Here is a 22802-nt window from a genome sequence, read left to right as displayed (position 1 = left end):
CGGGCGGACGGCCGCCAGCGACCTGCGGTCCTGGGGAGGCACAACCTGCCCCCAGGCACGGGACGAGAAGGCGTGGAGAACCTGTCGGTAAGCTGCGCGCCGGAGGTCGGGCCTGTCCTCCTTGGGCCCCCCGCCGGGCCGCGGGGGGGCGCGCGCTTCGCCGCGCTCCAGCGCCGGAAGAAGGCGGGCGGGGACAGGTCGGCGCCGGGCGCGGGCCCGGGCGGCGGCGGTGCGGGCGCGGGCGCGGGGCGCCGCTGGAGCCAGGCTGCGGGGGGGGCGGGCGGGCCGGGCCCACGTGCACTGCGGGGCCGGGAGGAGGACGGCTGTGCAGCGGCTTCCCCTCCCCCGGTGGGAGGCGGCAGCGGCTGGGCCGGCGCCGCAGCGCCGGGGCCGGGCGGCGGCCTCGCCGCCATGCCTGCCGGCCCGCCGTGAGTCTCTACTCGCGGCGCCATGGGGCCGGATCCGGGCTGGGCCGCGCTGGTGCTGCTCTTCGCCGCCTCGCTGCTCACCGTCGCGGCGTGGCTGCTTCAGTACTGGCGGTCCGTGGCCCTGCGGGCGCCGCGGCGGCGCGGGGCGGCGGCGGAGGAGGCCGGGGCCCGGGCGCTGCTCGCCGCGCTGCTCGCCCTCCGGTCCCTGCGGGAGCAGTGGCAGCGGGCATGGGTGCGAGCCCTCAACAGCCAGGCACGCCGGCACGGGGTACGGCGGGGCCCGGGCGGGCGGGGGCGGGCGCCGCGGCAAGGTGAGGTGGGGGGACCCGTCGTCGGGAGCGGAGGGGGGAGCGGCGGCGGCCTCAGGGCGGGCGGGATCGCTTGCCCTTTGTTCTTGGGCTCTGGGGGAGCTTTCCCCGCCGGGCGCTGTCGGGAACGGCGGGGTCCCGGCCGAAGGGAGCCGGCAGATGAGCGGGGAGCCCGCGCTGCTCTTTGAGCAGCTTTGTGCCGGCCCGGCGGGACAGGAGCGTAGCGGCACGCTCGGTTTGGGGCCTGAGCCTGAGGCAGGTCTGATGAAACTGGCTGAGGTAGCTGCTCTGAGGTTTCCACAGCAACCTCTTCCGAATTTTCTGGTGTTTATTCCCTTTACTCCCTTCCCAGCATTACTGTCGTATCGATCTGTGGTTCTTGAGCTCGTGAAGGAGAACACGTCTCGCTGATTCCGTTTGAATATAATTGCACAGTAGCCTTGCCCCCTTGTGAGGCGGGGGTTTTTGCCTGCAATGGTTACAGTCCGAAGTCTGTTGTGGTCTCCTTTTTTTCTGTCGCGTGAACAGGAAGAGATAGCCTTTCTGTTAAGTTGCCTGGGAAAATCAAGAGCTAAAAAAGGTCAGCACAAAGCTAAAGTGTTTGAAGAAAAGGGAATTAAAGTCTTGAAGAATGAGATGTGAACTTGCGTTCAAGTTTTCCAACGAGATTGGAAAAGTATCTTCCCCTTTTGATGGAGCGGGTTAAATTCTGGACTAGAGGCGGGACAGAAAAGTGGATCTCTCAGTGCAGCACAACCGTGTGAAAAAATTGGGTGATGGGTAAAGGTGGGGAGGAGGGAGAATTCACTCCTCCCTCTGCCCCCAACCGTTGTTAGTTGTAGCGTCGTAACGGGCTTCGTAAAGTCTTACCCCATAGGTAAGTTATGCCTTTGGCTCCTTTGGGAATGATTGCACGGCAGTTTTTCCGGCACACCTTCTGTAGCTTTTCATTTGTCTGTATTTTTGTTTGCCTCAGCGTAATCCCCTGATAATAACTTGCCGGGATGAGATAAAGAGGAAGGCAACTTAGGAAGAAGTGCTTGGTTTTGTTCTGTGTCGCCTGCATGGTACCTGTCTCTTTTCAGGGAAGTCCTTTTCGGTTACCAGGCAAGTCGTACCCGTGCGATATGGCCATTTGAATAAAGGCTGCAGAACCTGAATGAGCATCCTTTGCGATTTAACCAAAGGAGGGTTTAACTTCATCCGCAAGTATGGGGCGGTTCACTTTTGGCCTTTTGTTTTCCTGCTTAAAGTAGATAGCGTTGCTTGGCATCTTCAGAGCAGAAGGGTTAATGAGGATTGTTAAGCAGTTACACTTGAAATTAACAGCACGAGATGGAACAAGTCTTAATTGCGTAGGTCAAGCGCGGTGTTCTTGAAGCTCTGAAGTCCTTAATTGTAGCAGAGCGGAGCCCTTTTTGAAAGGATTTAATCGAATGATCTCCTTCAAAGTGCAGAGTGAGGGCTCCGATTCTTTTCAGCTGACGGTCGCCTCCTGGCATTAGGAAGTGCAAAATGACCGGAATGGGATATTTGCGCATAACGAGCCGCCCTTGCGTTCCTCTTCCGGCCTCGGACTGGGAATGTTTTTGATTTACTGGTGTCAAGCGTCGTAGGGCAGAGGCTAAAAATACTGTCCGCCACTCCTTTTGAAAGGATGCACGACGTTGCCTAAGACCCGGTAACGTGGATTCGGAGCACAGACTGTTAACAGGTTTTGTAAAGAAAGCTACGGCTGCTACTACCTGGTCCCGGTATTCAGCTGGTATCCCGGCTGTGTGGGAACGGCGAGTTTTCTGAGAGACTTTGTTGTCCGTCGCTTCCCTCTGCCTGCCTGCATTCCTTTCTCCCTCCTTCCCTTCTCCTCCCCGCCTTTCCCTGGTCATGCAAATAGCTAGGTATGGTGTTGAACCTGAGATCCGCATCCTGAAAAAGCGGTCCTTTTTGCTGTGGAAAACTTCCGAGTGGCAGGATACGCTCGGCCGACTTACTGTACGGAAGCTGAAACCCTGCAGGTCCTGGTCGTGTTGAACCCTCGGAGCCAGCTCTTTCTTTTGTGACTGAAAGTAAGTTTGTTCTGACATGGTGCATGTTGTATTGAGGGGACCCGCTGCCCTGAGTGACGCTTAGCGGCTCACCTGCGGTTGGCTCAGTGCAGTGGCTCACGTAGGGCAAGCCATGGCAACTCCTGCTTCTCTTTTTGAGACCTGCTGGGAAAGCTGAGGGCCGTTCTCTGGGACGGAGCACAAACAGGCAGAGGCCTTTGCTCTTTGGAGCGAGGACTCGGCGCGGGTCCGAACAGAAGTGAGAACGTTTGTGAAGTGCCCCTCCCCGTAGAAAGGCGCCCTCTCCTTCTGCGCCTCCCTCATCGGAATGCCGCGGTCGTGGTGGTCGAGCGTCAGCAGTTGCCCATATTTGATACGCTGTGCTCTTCCGTCAAGTGCTGAATTCCTCAGGCTCTCACAAAATGATCTGAATTTCTAAGTTCCAGAATTTAGAACTCCTCTAGGGTGAGGATTAGCCGATGGCTGAAATAAGACAGAGGCCCCCAGGGGGCCGCGCTTCAGTTTCTGCTGCGGTCGCTCCCTGTCTGAAGCTCGTCTACTCAGAAAGCGGCAGTGCTGCAGTGAGTTGCTGGGTCTGAAGCTGTTCTCTGAAGCGGGGCCTGGCGGTTACCCTGGGGGGCTGTGTCTTCTGTGAGATCCTGGATAAGACTGGGAGTTACCTGGAGATGCTTACGTCTGAACTGGGAAAAATATTCCGTTTTGGACCCTTCTTTTTTCCTGCCCCTCAGGCATCCCATTCCTGCTAATGCTCTGCTCTTGAGCTGCAGAGTTCCAGCACTTGGACCCTCTGGTCCTCGCAAAATGGGATAAAGTGACTGATAGCATTTAACTGGGAAAGAGGTAACGGATCTTTTTGCTAGTGTTTCCTCCTCGAGCCTTGGAATTAAGATGGAATTTGTTTTGGACACGTGGAAGAAATGGTGTGGACTTCGATGGGGGATGGATGTCGAAGAACGTAGTGTGGGCCCTGAATCCAAGTAAAGCCACGGGCATGTGTAGTTGTCGTTCAAGATAACCGTTCGTGTAATGATTTCAATTGCATTGAAACTTTGCGAGCCGGACAGAGTTACTGCATTGCGACATTTGGCCTAGACTTGCCACTATCCTTTATTATAATGCAGTTATTTTTGGCGTATCTCTTTGTCAGGCGATAAAACACCTGAAAATTAGTGTTTTCTTTTGGCTGCCTCTCCTTTCTTGCGGTGCATTGTAGTTTTCGGGTAAACCTTGATTTAGAACCGATGGCGATTCTGTTGCTGAAAATGCACTAACCTTGTCATAAAAAGAACTCCCCTGTGGCCAGCTCCCCACCGGTCCCTGTCTCCTGTGATATTACGCTTGCGTCCGATCGAGGGAAAGGACGTGAGGCCCGATGGCGCTCGTCGCGATTGGTGGCGGCTCCTTCCCCGCTCCCGGTCTGATTCCACCCTGCTCCCCTTTTAAGTCCCAAGGGGAGTCGGGGATAGATTTATGCTTTAGAAGTGAGTGATCTCACTTTCTCCTGGGTAGACTTATTCTGAGCTTCTTTTGCTGTCACATTTTTTTCGGTTTAGCTGTACTGACTGACAGAAGCAGCTCTGCAAAGCTGGGTTTAATACTGGAATTACTGGGGAGGAGCAGATGGTTGCGAGTATGTCAGGCTCTCAGCACGGACACAGAACGATGGAAGGTCTCGGTCCTCAGATTTATAAGCCCGCTTCCACAAGCTTGTTGGTATGGCTGGGGAAGAACTGCAGATTCCTGTCTTGGTTGCCTGTTCAAGAGCTGTCTTTACTGTCCTCTGGGCGCGCTGTCTCATTTTCCGTTGTGTGTAGTCCTAGGAAAGGGAAAGAAAAATGCCGAAACTGGGATAGAAGTCTCGTGGTTTGTGATAAAAAGATAACAGAGGGAGGCTAGTGTTCCAGAGTCCTAGTCCTGGAGGAACACTGCTCTCTCACTTCCCCCTTGATAGTCTGTTTCCTCCTGCGGTTTTGTTTTTCTGTGCGGATTCTTTCTGCTGGGTGAATTTTAAAAGAATGCATCCCAATCTCGTTCGGGTCTAGATTTGTCCAAGTTTCCTTGTGTTTCCAAACCACGGTGAACGTGAGAACATCATGCATGTGGTAGGAGCACGTTCGTGGTCAGAGCACGCAGGTGTCTGAATTCAGGTGAATTGCGCTAGGAGTGTGATCTGAAGGAGCCGGCAGCGACCGTGTCTCGCTCTCATCCCTGGTACTCCAGAGAGTGACTTCAGTCACCAGGTGCCACTTTTTTTCCGTAGGTTTTTAGGTGTTGCTACCTGGTTTTTCATATTTCCCGTTTGGACTTCAAGTTACTTGCCTTAAAACAGAGCAAAGACTTGGAAGGAATCGAGTAGCCTCTCAAGCGCGTGCCACCCTCCTTGTTTTATTTTTCCTCTGTGTTTTCTCCCTGCCTTGGGGTACGCATAGATTCACGCTACCTCGTGTGTGCGGTTCATTCCGAGCGGGCTGAGTAACGAGATGTTTTGAATTGGGCCAGTGCCTCCCGGTTTGGTGAGACTGTGAGTTACCGAGAAGAACAGGGCGACAGCTTGCCCCTGATGACTATCTGCTTGAGTATGTAGTCAGAGAGACTACACGGAGTCACGGAGAGAAAGTGCTGATCTGATATTCTGGACTGACCTGGGTGGGTGAGGAGCGCACTGCTCTGGCGGAGGAGGCTTGCGAGAAGAAGAAACAGCAGGTGTCGCTAGTATGAAGCAGCAGGGAGCCAACCGAGATTGTTTCTCCATTGAGTCTTTCAGTTTTGAAGTTTCGTCCCTGGGAGAGCTGCCTTGTGCCTGTGTTGAGAGGAGGGTGTGCGTCCGGACTAGTTTTTGATGGGCAAGTGGCTCTTCAGGTTGTAGTATGTGTGCCGATCAGATTAGTGTCCTAGATCCCCTTCCATCCCCCTTCCGCCTGTCAGCTCGGTCCGTCTGTTGCACGGAGGTGATGGCACACAGTCTTGTTCCCTTGAGATAAAAGAGTGCGTTTTTTCGCGCCTTTATCCTCCCTCTCGGTCACCCCGTCCCTAAAACATGAGCAGCTTGGCAAACGGTCGTGTCCTTGTACTCGGATTGCCCGCTCTCTCTCTCTTTCTTTCCCTGTGTGAGCGGATGGAATTTTTGAGGGATAGGTTTTGTGCAGGGATGCTCTCGACTATATCTTGGTCTTGTATTCCTTGAGAAGGGTTCTCTGTAGAGAACCGGCCCTGTGGTTTGGGGAAATGCTCAAACGAAGAAGAGGGATGCATCTGCAGTGGAAATTGTAATCTAATAAACCAGGAGAGGGTGGAAAAAGAGAACAAGTTGAGCACAGGAGCTGATGTACCGTTTGCTGAGGATGGATTTTGTGGTTCTTGATTTTTTGTTCGTTTGGTTGTTGTTGTTTTTTGTTTTACTTGGGGCAGAATTAGCACAGGGGGGGGGGGGGGGGAAATAGCAAAGCTTTTGCAATGAAGAAGGGTTAACGCACTTGGCTTATAGTTCACTGCTGTTCAGAACGATTTTCCATTTTCGTTTGGGCTTGCCTGTCTGAAATTAATGTAGTGTTTGTGAGTCTAAGCCTTGACTGGAGACCGTGTTTCCTTTCTCTGTATGGACAAGCCAAAGTGGGTAGAATTGCGGTGTGCGATGGTTCTGCGTGCTGGCTGGGTTCTTGGAAGCGGACCGGGGTGTCTGGGGTCCCACGTCAGAACCGTTCGTCCACTTTGAAACTGTCCGGGCTACCTTGACCGCTGGGAACTAGCGGAGTTCTCTTTTCCTAGAGTTCGGTGCAGATCACGTTTGAAGAGGGTCCTCAGTTACCACCAGCTGCAAATATAAGTCACGTGACATGCAAGGGACAGTCGGACCACAGCATGGTAAGGCTTTCCTGTTCTGAATCGTATGGTGTGGGTTTTCTCCATTGACTGATGGTGCGTTCTACAGAGATTGCTGAGGCCTGCGTGATAGGGATGGTGGAACCGGGGAAGTTTCGGGCGAGGTCTGTTGTTGAGTTCGGAGCCCTGCCAACAGGCTTGTGAGATTGTGGCTCTGGGAGAGCCCTGGGGGCAGATGTGTTGGCGGAGCTGGGGCCCGTGGATGCTAAGCCTGAATATCAGGGCTCTACAGTGGAGAGGAGAAGAGAGCTCCTGTCGCCGATACGTCTTTACTGCCTCGCGTACAGAGTCTGAAATGGCAGGTTGGCAGCGCGAACTGGATCTGGGAGTAAGCCTGATGTTACTTTCCTGCCGTGGGGGGTCGACCTTGCCTATTGCTTTCAGAGGTTTTGCCATCGCAGGGCCGCCTCTCGCCAAGGATAGAAACTTATCTCCTTTCTTTTCTCTCTAGGTGCTATACTGCCATCTCTCAGCTGAAGCTGTGAAATTCCCCGTCTCTGTTACTCAGCAGTCCCCAGTCGCTGTTTCTGTGGACACCTATCATGTCACTTTGGCTGTGCTGCAGGCTCAGGTAACAGTTGTAAAAAGATAGTTGTTGCACTCGTTCATTCGGCCAGCCCCACGCCGATCAAGGAAGGAGGACCCGATTTAGCGCAAATAAAGGCCTCGGCGTGCCGGAAGAAGCCGCGTGCCGTCACCGATGCGGGGCGGCAAATCTGCGTGCCGAGTCCCGTTTTCAGAGTCTCGTTCTACAGGTCTTGGCTGTGTCAATGTAGCTGTAACAAAACCCAGAGAGATTCGAGGCAGGGCAGTGTTCTATACTGTGTTTTTAAGTGAGTATTTAAGAACCAAAAAGTCCACGGAGTGCAATTCCCCTTGCGGCATGATGGGTAGGGAAAGATGCGTCCTGTGTGCGTGTACAGTTATGGTGGTGTCCTGGTTGTTGGTGTGAAAAAGAAATCCACGGCGAGGAGCGGTTTGCTTGTCAGTGCTCCCCTTAATGCGCCCACAAGAGTGTGATACAGATCTTTTGCTGTGTGTTGGATATTGGAGATGCTTCTTCTGGAACGGAGGTGCTTCTTCTGGAACATGAGCTCTGTGGAATGGTAATGGGTGGTAACTGAAGTGATTTTCTAACTGGAGTTGCTTCTCTGGAATGTGATTTTGTTCCCGTCGCGAAGAAGGGCTTGATGCTGGACACGGTATCTTGCTTGGAGACCGCGTGCTCGTTCGCTCTACAGGTGGACGTGGTGAAATTAAAGTAACTCTGTGGTAGCGGAAGCCAATGCCGTTCTATCGTATTGCAGGTATTGCAGTTGGAAAGTTGTTCTAGAACCCCTTTGCTCTCGGAAGCTTTATGAGAGTTTTCAACTGACGTTTATCAGATCATCCTGGATGGGTTTTGTGTCTCTGTTTTGCAGCGGTTTGAATAGCTCCCCCCCTCGGCATTTAGCGTGACTGCTGCCCATCTAGTCTTGGGTGGCAACCGCGTTTGCTTTTCGTCTTTGCATAGTCTCTGGGAGGTCTGTCGGTTACGTTAGAACTGCGTTAAATTTCATTCCTCTGTTTTTTGCTAGAGATACGGGATCAGGAGTTCTTCCTGTGCGGTTTTGTGTTGGTCTGTTGCATTAATGATGCCTTTCAGGTGTACGGGTATGCAACTTTTCGTCCGAACTACAGGGTGGTGTACAGACTGGTTTGCCATTACAGACTATTGGTGACCTGGATGAGTTTTCAGTCTGAGCGTGACCTAGAGATGCATTGCTAACTTACAAATGGCCATGCTTAGGTTTGGCAATGGCTAATTAATGTAGCTCGGTAAATACCCTGCGTCAGTATCCAACTCGCTCTTTCGGATTGTCCTGCAGGCTTTTTCTTCAAACAAAGAAATAACCTGTTGTTTTTCCCTCTGACGGTGCCTGGGCATCCAAAGGAGGTGAGGAAGCCAGGTCTTGCTATGGAGCGATGAGGCTTCTGCAGCCGCTTCTTCCTGTTGGTTCGGGACCGCTTGCGTTCTTACCTTCTGTCTCTTACTGTTGCATTGGTGTGAGGGCCTTTCAGTTGCTGAATTTGAAGTGGGGCAAAAAGCACCTAAAGGAAGCAGAAACTGTTCGTGACTATGGGTATTTGTTCTGAGCCAGGTGGAGATCCACTTGGAGGAGATACAGAATGAAGGTCTTCTGGTGTCGTGGACGTTCAAGGACAGACCAGACTTGAACCTTTTGGTTCTTCCGAGACTTCAGCTTCGTGAGGTGAGCAGCAAAGAGTGGGAGGCTGGACTCGAGCGGAGGAAGGGTGGGAGGGGCAGAAATGGCGCCGAGCCGGGAGGAAGGCTGCCGTGGAGGGGGAGAGGTTGGCAATTTTGCTGTCGTGGCCTTTTAGGGCAAGGGAGGGGATTCTTTCGCCCTGGAATCGATACTAGCTCAGCTCGGTCAAAACAGTGCGTCCTCAAGAGGGCCGAAGCAGTACCGATGTCTGTCATCCGAGTTCGGCATAACAGCTGAATGGCAGCCCGCGTAGCAAAAAAGGCTTTCTGTCTATTTAGAGCTGCAAAATGGGCTGGGTTGGTTCATTTTTTTGGTATTTTTTGTTGTTGGTGGTGGTGGTTTGGGTTTTTTGTTTGTTTTGAGAGGTTGTGGGTATTAGAGGTTTAAGGAGCTGAACCCAGGTGTGCTTGCGCTTTGATCCAAATAGGTTGGTTGATTTCTTTGCTTTCTTGACACCCTTGTTGCTTTATCGTCAGGAGATGTAGCAACGCGGCTGTTCTTCCGAAAGTGCAGTAGTACCATCTCACGAAGCGCTGAGGAGGTGGGAAACTGTAAAAGCTGTGTTGTCAAAATTTGCAACGGGTAGACTACGGATGTGGAGGCTTAGTTCGTCTCAGTTAGACGACTCACGTTTGCCTGCAGCCGTTACGTGGAAGCTTTAAGCACTGAGGAGAGCGAGTACAGGATACGGGAAGAGTACCTGGGAGGTTATTATGGGGAGAAAGCCCGCGTAGCGTCTTAGAGGTTCAAGAGGCAGTTGGAGCTGTGTAAGGAGAAAATGTGTCTGCCTTGTTATGACTTTGCTGCATTCCCTCTTGATTTGGCGGAGAGAAGAATGAAGGGAGAGTGGATCTGTCCACCATAAAGGATCTGATCGAGGATACCATTGTCAGCACGCAGCCAGCCATGATGGTGAATCTGAAGGCGTGCACCGCTGGAGCTGGTGCGGTAAGGCGCTCTCCCTGTGTCATTCTTGTGCCTCGAATGCTGTGCCCCAGGGCGCTTCTGAGGGCCGAGGCTCAGGCAGGAATCTAAGGTTGAGACTCGCTTGCGGTCGACGGCCGCATCCTGGCCTGCGCTGTCGTAGGAGTTGGGGTGCTGTGGCACGGGGAGTGGGGATAATTAGAAACTGCTCCCAAGGGCAGCTCTGTTTGTACCTCGTTTCTTGAATGCTGAGCGCCGGGCCGGTTGTGTTGAGGTGGAGCCGGCGACGCTTTTCTGTCTTGGCAGTCTCTCTGTTCCTCTGAACACCAAGGCTCTGTCCAGGGCAGCCTTTATAGGCGTGGAATGGTCCACACTTTGTCATCTTCAGTTGTCCGTCTGGCAGCCGGCAAGCTCGTTCTTGTCTGCCTTAAATTTCCTGTCTGAAATAACATGGGGGCCCGCCAGAGCTTGATAGCTTGGGGGCCCTGCAGCATCTGTGGATGGTTCTGTGGGTATTGCCCTATGTTGGTGTGAGGAGCTACTTAGTAGATGCAAGGACGAATGGCACGTGTCTTGCTGCTGTCTGTGGCTGCGTCAACGATAAAGGCATGGGTCTCGTTCTCGTCATTCCTCAGGTACCCTGCAATAAGTTGACTCGAGAGTCCCCGTCCAGAGTGGCGGCAGCCCCTCTGGGTTCTAAGCTGTTGCTCCGGAGTCTTCGAGTGCTGAACTTGGGCTGCCAGGGGAAGGGAGGTAAGCGTGAAAACATTGCTGATCTGCAGGGGCTAGCATGCAGGTGGTGAGGTTGGAGCGCGTGGATGTTTGGTGTGGGTTTGAGTGGAAGAGAGGGGCGTGCGTCAGCCGAGCCGCTGCCTCCCGTTGACAAGCGCGTGTGCGCGCACCCTGTCCCTCTGTTGCAGGAGCTGGGGAGATACGCTGTGTGGCAGAGCTGGACAGCCCCCCGCAGCAGAAGCGGACGAGGCCGGTGACGGCCGGCAGCGCCGGTGATGCGGCGGAGATGGAGTGGAACGAGGAGCTCTTTCTGTAAGTGTCTGCCCTCCTTCAGGCCGGGACAGCGGAGGCAGGCCGGCACGGTCTCTGGGTGTCGTTACCGCGGCGCGGTAGCTGATGCGGACGGCACAAAGGCGAAGCCTGCGCTGCAGGGCAGCGTGTGTTTGTGCTGCCCGTGTGCTGGGGTACTGATTCCAGCGATTGGCCCCAGCTTGTGTACATATTTCCCGCTCCCCTGGCCGCTCTGTTTTCAATGGATGGGCGTAAGCGCCGATTGCAGACGGCGTGTGGGAGCGGCAGATGCGGAAGGCCTGGAGTGTAAATCTTGGCCTTCCGGACGGATCGCCCTCTCAACTTCCCCTGGCAGCCTACGCAGCCCTGCAGGGGACGTGAACCGGAGTTCTGTTCTGTGTAGTTTGCTGCCCCTTGTCACGTCCTCCAAAGTAGCGCACGTGTACTGGAGCTTCGGAAAAGGTGACGAGGCGTGCGGGACTTCAGGGAGGGAGGATACGGAATGGATTTGTTTGCTCCGTGGCCGTTTTGCAAAGATTGCCTAGTACCAGCCTGTCTTTTCCTGTTTCAACAGGGAGTTGGGACCTAGAAGTAAAGAGCTGAAGCTACAGGTGCTGGGGAACAGTGACGGAGGGGGAAGTGAGTACGGGCAGCCGTAAGGTGGATTGTAAGACCGGGAGACAAAAACGCCTAAGGGACTTCTTGCGCTTTGAGCCCGCAGTAGTTTTGTGTCGGCGGGATGTGTGGTGTACTCTGCCGAGGATTTTTCGTATCCAACTTTACGTGAGCGTCTGACTGCATGAAGTAACTCTGGAGTCTTCGTAGTGAAACGCTCTTACGATGACCTTTTTGGTACCTGGGAGGTTCCTGTGGCCCGTCCGTCTCTACTCCGAAGCGGGGAGAGGGATGCGGGGATTTGCCCCCGTGTATAGGAAAAACACGGCAGAAGGCTGTTAACTCAGTTTGTTTGTACTCGATCGGGGACTAACTGCAGCACCTAGTTTTGAGGGAGGCTGCACAATGGCCGCTTTAAGGGGGTCGATTTCTGGATTGGTTAAGAGGAGCGGAGGAGCGCTGCCCGCCCCCTACCAGCCTCGAACCTGAGCTGCCAGAGTCATAGGGATCTGCTTAGTTGGCCCACAGGGCTGCTTCCCAAAAGCAGGGGTTACTTGGGACGCATCCGAGGTGCTAAGGTCACGTGGTGTGTTTTGTTTTCCTGTTCCTTCTCGCAGATGTGCTGCTGGCACATGCCACGCTGATGCTTGATTCTTTGGGCAAACAGCCGTCTGGGAGACAGGTCTGCTCGCTGGCCCCGGGAGCTGGACGGTCGCTGGCGGCCGAAGCTGCCATTATATTGGAGGTGAGCTCATGTGAACTCCATAAGCTCGAAACAAATACGTGCTCCGGAAGCGTTCTCGGTGCGAGCCTCTAGCTGGAGGCGAGCGTGATTGGGCCTGGGCTTGTCGCAGGGGACCGGCAGACCGAGGAGAGGAGTCGCTCGGCCCTCTGTCCCTCACCCTCCCACCGTTCAGCCGACATTGTAGCGGGGATGGCTCCTCTCGCCCGGAGCAGTAGCTTTTGTCACCTGTGAGCCTGCCTTTCTGTCTGGGAGGAGGGGAGTCTCTCTGAGCCGCGCTTTGCTCTTTTGTAGCTGCTGTTCCAGGAGTCTCCTGCATCTCTGAATGCTCAGCACGCCGCATCTCTGCGAACCAGCATTACCCCCACTAAGAAGGTGGAGATGGACCGGACCATCATGCCTGATGGCACCGTTGTGACCACTGTCACCACAATTCAGTCGCGGCCCAAGGCAGACTGCAAACTGGGTGAGGCTGACCCGCGACAGGCTTCTTGTACGGGTGACCGCTATGGGGGCGCAGACTCGGCCGCGATATTCCCGAGGCCGCTCGCGTGGGCGGTAGCGAAACTGTTTAGCCATTGTACGTTGCGATTGTTGCGGATTCGCACCTTGCTTTTGGCTTCCGGGTCGGAACGTGGGCGTCGTCGCTGTTCTCTTAGCGGCTTGTGGCTGGCTGGAGACTCGTGTGTAGCCTTAGGGGAGGGAATTGATGCGGCCCTGTGCCTAGGGGGAGGCGAGAGAGGGATGAACCTCTCTGACGCCCTTCGATGGCGCGAGGTCCCGACTCGCGACCGTGTGCCGCCGCGTAGCCTCCGCGTGATGACGGGCTAAAGCGTTTTGCCAGTCTTCCCCTCTCTTTTTCGCCGCTAAAGAAATTACGGTGTACGTACTGAATGCGGAGCCAAAATCACGTTGACCTTGCTTGCTAGCAGTTGTTGCTGCTTGCAATCTGATGTCCCGATGAACGTGGGTGCTGGATATTCCGTGAGGCGGGGCTGGGAAACAGCATGAATGGGGTCTCGTGACGGGGCTGCTTCACCTGTCTTTTTCCAGTAGGCTTCTTAGGACCGTGTGGCCTCGGAGCCTTACGGAGGCAGCCTCCGCAGGCTCTCTGCGCACGCTTGAGGCTTTTTGGAGGTGCGGGTAGGGGGCCGCGATACGGTAGTCAAGTTGCCTAAGCTTCGTCTCCGCTTACTGGTGTCTTCTTGTCTCTGCCTCTCTTTCACCGTGGAGATTCACCATCGAGGTCGCCTTCCAAGGTGGAAGTGACTGAAAAGAAGACAACGGTGCTTTTGGAGAGCGGCTGCTCTCGCGGCCCCTTGCCCAGCAGTAGCCGTAAGTGCTCGGAAATCCGAGGCTCTTACCGGAGCGAACGTGTTCCTTAGCCTTTCTTGGAGAGCGGCAGTCTGAATGCGGGTCGCTGAACTCATCTGCGTTCGCTGCAGAAGAGAGCGTCCGAGTGCCTAAGTGAAGGTGTGAGCGGAAGGATTGTGGTGGGTGGGGGCAGGTAAAAGCAATTCCACTTTGACTATCCGGTCTGCGACTCTGGGTGTTTCCTTGCTTGACGAGAACATTCCAGGCTATCTGGACCCAAAGAGCTTTGCTCGCCCTGTACTCGGGGCTCTTAATTGTCTCCCGCACAGAGCGCTGTGGCCTTTTTGACAGTTTGTGGCCCAGGCTGCCAAAACTCTTGGGAGTCTTTGGAAAGTCTTTGTTGAGCGGGAAGGGTATTTTAGTGATACGCCTTGTGGGACGTCAGACTTTTCAGGTGCCTGAAAAGAGACGAGAGTTCTAGGGAGCTTCCTTCCTTTTGGCTTGTTTGGGCGAGTCTGTTACAAATTCAGTTCTCTACCTTCGTGCACGTGTAGTTGCCTGTTACGAGCGTCGCGAACGGCGAGCGACCCCTTGTCTGCGCTGAAGGTTGCTATGTCAAGCGTTTGTATCTTTCTTGTGCTCAGGGGATGGCCATACGCCCAACGGCTTGGATCCGGTGGCCGAGACGGCAATCAGGCAGCTGACGGAGACGAATAACAAGCCCGCCAAGAAGACCCCAACAAAACGTAGCACGCTGATCATCTCGGGAGTTTCCAAGGTGTCTGGTAGTTAGGGCGCTCCATTTCCAGTCTGGGAGGTTGCTTCTGGGGATGTGTGTGTGAAACCACCCTGTCCCATAGGGACCGGTGTGGGAAGGTTCCAGCAGAGAAGACTCGCTCGGCGGAGCCCTTTTTGCTGCTTCCTTGCAGCTTGTCGCTGCTTCCCACGGAGCGTCAAAGGTCCCTCGCCGGTCTGCGGGGCGGTTGCCGGTGGGATTTCAAAAAGGGCAGCCCCAGAAAGGGAGGCTGCTGCCATAGCCCGTTGGGAGCCTCTCGGAGAATCTAAGGAGTTCTCCTCTGCCTATGGGAGCGCGGGAGGTGCTGCGGAACGCTTTGGGATCGGCAGTGTTCCGGTACGTTTCGGCAGAAGAGTAGCGATAACGCGTCGGTGCTGTCTAGCGTCGGTGATGGGAACTGCCGCCTCCATATGTAGCTGTGAATGGAAGAAGGGGGATGAATGCGATCCTTGAGACCCCATCTTCTGTCTGTCTAACCTTCTAACCCCCTCCAGGTACCTATTGCTCAAGATGAAATGGCACTTTCTCTGGGTTATGCTGCGTCTCTGGAGGCCACGGCGTACGGGGATTCTGCGGCGGAGGGCGCAGCTGACCGGATGCGTGATTCTGCCGAATCGTCGCAGCTGCTGGAAGCGTCGCCTTCGGGACAAAGGGCCAGTCAGGAGCTGGATGAGACGACGCGATCGGACATCTCCGAGAGACCGTCGGTGGAAGACGTAGAGTCTGAAACGGGCTCCACGGGAGCCCTGGAGACTAGGAGCTTGAAAGATCACAAAGGTAAGGATGAACTGGTGAATGGTAGCTCGCGTTAGCCTGTTGTACTTGAGGAGACGGCGACGTCGGAGTTCCCCGCACGAGGGTGGGGGCCGAGGCCAGCTTTTGGCGTGGTGAAGAGCGGCTTCTGCTGGAGCCTGGAAGAGCCTATCTCCCTCCCGCGCTTCCCGCTGGAGCAGGGTGTCCGATTCCTGGGGCCTTTTCGGTTTCTGTGCTCTTTTAGATGGGAACCCCGTGTGGCTTGCGTGTTCTCGAGAACCTGTTTTCGCTGCCTGGCCTCTTGGTCCGCAGATGAGCTGTGTGTCCATAAGTAACGATTCTATCTCTGAATCGGGCTGCCTGTGGCGCGGAAGTGAAGGCAGCCCGACAATGTGGATCGCGCGGGCCTCGATGGCCCCCCGTCTTTCTCCGTTAGCATCGAAGCGGCTAGCGCCTGTGACCCGTTGTACTGTAGGATGTCCACGCAAACTCCGCTTTTAAATGATGGAGCGAGCCTGCCCCGACCGAGCTGCTGTTCTCGACTTTCCGGGCTCGCGTCAGTTAGGTGGATGGCACGCCTGGGATTTGTCTGCTTTCAGCCACGCCGGTTTCGGTTAGCTACGAACTTAACTAAACGAGCGCAAGCCAAAATCTCGATTGTTCAGAATACGAGAGCGGGATGAGTTTCGGGGGGCTGCACTGGTACATCCAGGTACGCTTTGAACTGTGGCGGCCCCTTGTTTGCGTGTCAGCGGATAGAAAGGTGCGTGGCCCAGATTCTTGAGAGAACTGGCGGGCAGGGAAGAGAAGGAAGAAAACGGAAAGCAAGCCCCCTCTGTAGGAAATACCGTTGTGGCTTCGTGTGGCGTGTGGGTTTTGGATGTGCCTTTTTGCACCCGCCCGGGGCTGACGGCGATCGGTGTCTCCATCCTGTGCTGCTCGCGGGAGTCATCTGGAGCCACGGCCGTTATTTGTCTCCAGATCTAGGCATCTTGTGAAACTGCGGGGCAGTTGTTTTGTGGGTCTGCTGACCGGTTAATCGGGGCGCTCTCGAGACGGCCTTTTTCCTGTCACGTGTGCCTCCCGGCGTCTCCACGTGCGGACGTTCTCACTTGTGTTCCATTCATACGAGTCTTAGCTTTCTCTTACAATTCTGCACGCTTCCGCTGAAGGGAGGACGTTGTTGCGTGAAAGGAAGTTTACGTGGAGGGGACGCGTGACGGCGTGCTTTGTTGAAGCCCCTCGTTGGTATTGCGGTCTGTCCCGAACGTAGCCTTTGCCGTGCGTTTGGGAGCTGAGGTGTGCCGACCTGCCGCGTGCTTCCGCCCCTCTGGGCGGAAGAGGTCTTCGCCCTTCATCTAGAGAGAGGCCGGGTGCGTTACTGCCCCGAGACTCGCCAGGGCAGGATACTATCGTGGTTTCAGTCTCCTTCCTTTCTGTCTCTGCAGTTAGCTTTCTTCGGAGCGGTACCAAGCTCCTCTTCCGGAGGAGGAGCAAGCAGAAGGAAGCGGGCCTGAGCCAGTCACACGACGACTTGTCCAACGTCACCGCCAACTCTGCCACCAGGAAGAAAGCCGGCAGTTTCTCCCGCCGCCTCATCAAGCGCTTCTCCTTCAAGTCTAAATCCAAACCCAAAGGTAGTGACAGCACAACGGCAGGTGAGAACTGAAGGAGGGAGAAGCCCGTCGGAAAGATTGCGCAGGGATCCTTTTCTAGCCTCTTGTCTTCCCACTCCGCAGTATCTGTGACCTGCAGTCCAGTTCCTTCCAGCCTTGGCTGAGGGAAGACACCCCGGTGCTTTTATGCCGTTTGGGGAGCGGAGGTGGCGAACCTGGGGCTCAGGCTGCTGGTCTGCCTTGGCTTAGCCTTCTCCGACTGTCGTACCCCACCGTGCTCCTCCCGGAAAGTCCGGGTGGCGTGCTAATCCCCGCGGGAGTCCCGGGAGCTGCGGAAGTGACACTGCCTGCGTAGCTGCCTGACATCGCTGGGCGCCTCCTGGAAAGGGGGGGCGGGCACTCTAAGGTGGCAACCCTCAGAGTTAAAGTTTGAGAAACTGCCGGGTTAGCTACGTTGCCAAGAAGCGTGGGATGTAGCCTCGCTCAGCTCTTCCAGCGAGAGAGAATGATGCGGTCGCCGGCCATCTAAGTGCTCTCGTTGCTTCTGCTTGGTGCGGAGGCCGTAACGTGACTGAGGTGCGGCACGGGACCGTGCGTTCCTGGGCTGTGAGCTGTCGGGAGAACGAGCTGCAGTTCTCTACCTGTCTCTGCTGTTGGAACGGTCTCTGGTTCGGACAGCGCTGAGGGCTGCCTGCTTTCTGTGCTATACTGATGAAGGAAGGAGTCTCTAAGAAGGAGGAAGCTTCAACCACTGGGCAAGTTTTTGTAGAACCCCAGGCCCTTGCAAGAATGTCCGGTCGGCGCTGCCACCCTGTGACGCGTCCGCCCGGCTGCGTCCGTGCTCTCGAGCGGGGCGGGTGCCGTGCGGCGCGCGCGCACCAGCCGTTGCACGAGCGGAACCCGTTCCCTCGGGGGCGGTTGCGGGCGTTGATGGCGGGGCCCCGGGCCGTCTTCTGGACCCGCGGAGTGCCTGGCCTCTCACGGTTCTCGTGCCGAGGACGGGCACCACGCTGGGAAAGGGGGGCAAGGAATGCGGCGATGCTAGCGAAAGGGCGGTCTGACGCGGAGCCTGAAGCCGCGTGGTGGAAAGAGGCGAGAGTTTATGTGCTTTCGCTGACGAAAGGGCGTCCTGTGGCAGAAGGAGGCTTTCTCGATTGCGTCCGGTGTTTCCTTTTTTATAGCAAATCCGATCCGCCGTGTTCAGACAGCGGGCATTTGCAGAGGGAGAGGTGCTCAGGGGAGCATCCGCTCCTTGCGCGGGAGGAGGCCGCCCTTCTAGACGAACGGGTTTGCGATCTCCTGATGTGCGCGTGTTGCGAATGTCCCCAGAGGCCCCCTTCGGATAGCAGAGTGACGCTCTTTGGAGAAACGCTTGTGCCCTGTCAGCGCGCCTGGTTTGAACGGAAGCTCCTGTGGGTTGTAGAGTTAAGGAGGTGGGGACAAAGCGGCGGGGGGAAACCTCACTGAAGAGCGATTGCCTAGTCCTGACTGGATTCGCTAGCTCTGCTGTCCTGCTACAGTACCTCCCGAGGTGGGTGCTGTCGCCCCACCTCAACGCAGGACACGACTGACCGAAAAAGCCGTTGTTCTGTTCACGGTGTGCATAAAACAACCTCTTGCGTTCTTCAGAAGCACGAGTCTTTGTTGACCGATAGGGCCCTCGCCTGCCATTTCCAAAGGCTGGAGTGCGTTCTGCGTACTGCTGCGAAAAGATTTACGGGTGGGAATTTTGGGGCGTCTCTTGAAAGCGTCTGGAGGCAGGGAAGGCCAGGGTCTCCCTGGACTTGAATTGGGATTGCCGGTGCGTGCCAGCGGGAGGGACTCTTTCCCGCTTTTCCTGCCGAATCCCTGTGAGGTTGGGCGCGTGTAAGAAATCGGCCTGGTCCAGCTGGCTGACCGGGATCCTCTTTCTTCTCCGTCTGTTCGTTTTGGTCCAGGAGTCTTTACGTCGCCCCCGAGCTCTTTTATGTCTTCTGTCCTTTGCTTTTTTCACAATCCGCATGGTACTGTGGCTTTGTTCACGATTCCGTGCGCTGTGGATGTCGGAGCGCTTGCTGTTTTCTCACTGAAAATCATTTTCCTCGATGCAAGTGACCGGTTTCTGCTGCAGCGCCGGCGGAAGGTGGCGATCTGCGTCTCTCCTCTAGCAATACGGCCGCCGGTTTGACGTAGCCCCCCCCTTTGCCGGATCAGTGGGGCGCCGTCCCTTGTGGGCACGCCCTCGTTCCCAGACCCTTGGGGTTTGGTTCCGGTTTGGCGTTCCCTCTTGCGCCGTCCCTGCTGCGACTCTGCCTCTGTCGCTAACGGTACTCGGCGCTCCCTTTTTCTTTGTTCTTTTTTAATACCGCATCAAGGTTGCTTTGAATAAAAAGTGCTGGCTGAGGCCAGACAGCGTCGCTTCTCTGGCGGGATCGCTGCAAAACCTTGCGTTAGAAATGCTGGTTTGAAAGGAGGGGAACTTTCAGAAGAGCCAGCAGCTTTTCAGTTGCGGGTTTATCACGGGACCTTCCGCGAGTCTCGTTCTACGGTCCTGCGTTTTTTTCTTTAAACCGCAAGAGCAGCTCGAGCTGTCTTGGCGTGGAGCGGCTGGCGGCGAATGCCCGAGGCTCCCGCCCGTCGTTCCGAAGCGCGAGTCGTGGGCTCGCGTACACGAGGAGGGCTGCGAGGGCTAGCAAACGTTGTCCTTGTTGCTGTAGGCGAGGCAGAAAAAGCGAGCGAGGTTTGCGTCCGACAAACACGTATCTAGATTTTGACCGGAATATTTTGGTCTGGCTCCGAGGAAGGAGGCGACGGGAAAGCTAGGAGTAAAACTGGAACTCGAGTTACTCACCGGCCTCGCGGACCGAGGATCTTTGGCCTCCAGAAAGGCCTAGAGTGAAGACCGAGTCCCAGGGAATTTTGCCCCCCATACAACTGTTGCTTAGAGAAATCTGTTCTGTATTTAATCCCTGCTTGTGCTTCTAGCTTTAGGCCAGAAGAAGTGCTATTTGAAATCTGCTTTTCCCTGTTTAACTTCTTCTGGATACCCGTGCCCTCACCTCGGTGCCGTTGCAGGGTCTGTGGCATTTTGTAATGCCTGGGACTGCAGAGCGACCCCAGTGCGCGGCGCAGGCCGCCATCGAACTTTTTAGACTAGAACGATCTGCAGTTGCCAGGTTGCTGTCTCAGGGTAGGCTCAATATTTGCACCTTGTGAAATCGGTCTTTGACCAAATGCGGGGGGGGAGAGGAGCGGCAGAGCTGCGGGCTTGAACGCACGGAGGCTTTTGAAGGAGGTCGACCTGCTTATGAGGGCCTGCGTCCCAAACGCTGCGGTTTGCCGCTGGCTACGCAAGTAGAAACGGGGACTGGTAAATGAAGCCAAAGTATACATTTTGGGTTTGGTTTGGTGTTCTCTTTTGGTTTATGGGGGTGTTTTGTTTGGTTGGGTTTTTTTAAATTTTTTTTTTTTGCCATTTTGGCTGAACAGTTACTAGAATTTACCTATGCTGTGTATTTTTACTTCTCTGAAGATGACGGATTTCTCTAGATGTAAGTATGCTTGTAAGTGTATTTCTGTCTGGATGCGTCCTCTCCCTGTGTTTCGGTAAGGTTTTTTTAAGAGCCTCCACGTCGAAAAAACACTTGGCATCAGCCTGCGAGGGGTATCTTCTCGAGGCGAGAGAAAACGAGCGTGGGAAGAAATGGAGGGAACTGCAAAACCTCAGTGTTTTTGCGGTGCTGTAGGCTTTAGCGTGATGGATGCGTGACCGGGGCCCGATACTCGGAGAAGGTGCTCGAAGGTTGCGTATTTGAGGGCGGAGGGATTGCATGCACGCGCGTGCGTTTGCACGCGCTCGTAATTAGAGCGCGCTCTGCAAATGCCTGAACCGGTCACGCTGCAAAGTGACTGAAAGTGACTGAGGACGACGGGGCCGATCGGTGCGTCGGGAGAGCGGCCTTACCAGGTTCTGTGGTGTCCACAGAGTATTTCTTACGTGGACCTCTGCAGCTGCAGGCTTGAGCAAGTGAGTCTGACTTTCGCCCCTGCAAGCACGCTCACCCTGCTTATGCAGTTGAGGATGGGGTTTTTAAGCAGACTGGCTGAAGCAGGGGAGAGCAAGGGGAGGCTACTCAGGTAGAGGGCTAGTCACAAAACAGTGCAGCAGAGGGGAGCGTAGTGAAAACTTCAGACCGATGTAAGAGGGCCACGGGCACGCGCTGTTTCTAGGCTAGAACCGGGCGCATGGCAAAGCGTACCCTTACAGACCTTTTTGGTCGCTTTTTTGTCTTTGGCGATGCTGCTTCGCTCCTCGGCTTCTCTCGATTCGTTTTTTGCCGGGACTGCGGAGAAGTCATTTCCGAGTAGCTGGTGAGATGCTTGAACGTTGGGTGTCTGGCGTTCGCGTGCTTTGGGGTCTTTTGCGCTGTTCTCCCCTCCCTCCCCCTAGGTCTCGGTGAGCGTCACGGTCACGATCCCGGTGGTGGTGAAACTTCTGGAAAAGGTCTTTGTGTACTTGCGATATCGCAGCTCCTTCTACAGGCATGACTGCTCCACGCCACCTTTCCTTGCTCGTACAGGTACCGGACCAAGCACCCACGCTGAATTTGAATTAGCGCCCCTCCTTGTGCGTGCTCTTTTGTACTTTGATGCCTTCTCTCTGGGTGGATAATTTTAACCCCAGATTGTTTAAAGGAACAAAAATAGGAACTGTGTAGCTATTTAAGAAATGAGAATCGAATGACTTAATTTGGACTAAATGAATGAAGTTCTTGCACCTTTGTAAATGTTGAAGAATTCCATTGCTGTGTAATGGCTGAACCCGTTAACTTATTAAACCACATGGAAATCCAAACCTGACGCCGAGTCTGACTTCACTGAGTTGAGCTGTGGCTTTCTAGAAGTTCAAGGAGGTAGCTGATTTGTAGCCCTCTCTTGTAAGACTGTCCTCTCTGAACAGCCCTTTTTGCCAAATCCGGATACGTGGCTTTGCAGTCCGTAAGACCACAGCAAGGGCTGTAGCCTTTCCGGCCCTTCTGGGAGGCAGGGGGTTCCCGAGGCAGCGACGGCAGCCCCGGACCTTCGTTTGAGCCTGGAGTGCGACGGGACCCTGGGAAGGTCAGTTACGGTTTCTCGGGGTGCCCGAGTGGAGCGGGGAGAGCCCTGCCCTCTCCCTCATCGGCGCACACTTTGGTGTTTCCTTCTCCCTTAGCCTGCCCTGCTTTTCCTCGTTTCTCGTCCTCTCGCTTTGTTGCGGGCCCTACGGTTCCAGCTGCAAAGTCAAGGTAGGCCAGAGAAGCGGTGGGTGTGTGTTTCCCCTCTGGGAAGGGCTTATCCTGCGGGGAAGGAGGTGGTGGCGGCCCGACGCGCTGGCCTTGCTGCCTGGGCCGGGGGGGGGGGGGCGGGGGGGCGGGGGGGCGGGCTCGTCTCCCACACGGCTCCTGTGGTGTGAGATGCCATCTGACCGCCGTAGTTGCCCCGTTCTGCGTGGCAGAAGGGCCGTAAGGGGCTCGGAGATGGACGTGGGGCTGTGTGTAAGAGAGAGAACCGGGTAAAGGAAGAACCCTGGCCTGGTGGTGGCAGGGGCACGGGAAAGGCGAGGCCGGGGCGGAGGAGACGGGCCTCACCACCGGGTAGGGACTCGCGGAGCCGGTGGCCAGCAGCACCAGCCCGGAGCGGTACTCTTCCGGCACCGGGCTTCCAGGCGGCGATGTTCGTTTTCGGGCCTTGCGGCGACGGGTCGTCTCCTTATGGCCGCCGTCCCGCGGGACGTGCGGTTCCCGGCCATCGCTATGGAGCCCGTGCGCGGGGCCGCGCCGGGGCAGCCCTTGCCGCCGCCCGGCCACCGCGGAACGCCGCCGGCGCGGCGAGACCGCGCACGCGCAGTGCTGCCGAGTAGCACTACTGCCACCACTTGACGAAACAAAACGTCGCGCGTGCGCAATAGCGCTGCTGTGTGCTCGCTGCGGCCCCCCGTTAATTGAGAGCTCGGCGTTCGCGCGTGCGCACGTCCGAGGAGCAGCCTGCGGCCTCTCCCGTGTGCCGTCGGCGGCCGACGCATGCGCAGTGTCCGGGAGCAGCATGGCGGCGGG

At 55.7% G+C, this 22802-nt stretch overlaps 1 protein-coding gene across 2 annotated transcripts; it reads left to right on the top strand.

The window, feature by feature from the left end:
- Nucleotides 1-450: 450 nt before the first annotated feature.
- On the top strand, nt 451-16784 carry C2CD2L (C2CD2 like). 2 transcript variants are annotated; one of them, XM_086476784.1, is made up of 14 exons: nt 451-696; nt 6568-6663; nt 7133-7252; nt 8823-8933; nt 9783-9896; nt 10508-10625; nt 10793-10916; nt 11470-11534; nt 12128-12255; nt 12547-12718; nt 13486-13587; nt 14211-14344; nt 14857-15139; nt 16564-16784. In XM_086476784.1, exons 1-14 carry the CDS (start codon nt 451-453, stop codon nt 16782-16784), a joined length of 2034 nt encoding a protein of 677 aa, XP_086332910.1. The 2 variants fall into 2 exon arrangements, with proteins under 2 accessions (XP_086332910.1, XP_086332911.1); XM_086476785.1 differs by having other exon boundaries at nt 9780-9896.
- The last annotated feature ends 6018 nt before the right edge of the window (nt 16785-22802 follow it).

The sequence above is a fragment of the Leptosomus discolor genome, chromosome 22, assembly GCF_034619465.1.
Source record: "Leptosomus discolor isolate bLepDis1 chromosome 22, bLepDis1.hap2, whole genome shotgun sequence".
Lineage (NCBI taxonomy): Eukaryota > Metazoa > Chordata > Aves > Leptosomiformes > Leptosomidae > Leptosomus > Leptosomus discolor.
This window is presented reverse-complemented; position numbering and strand designations above follow the sequence as displayed.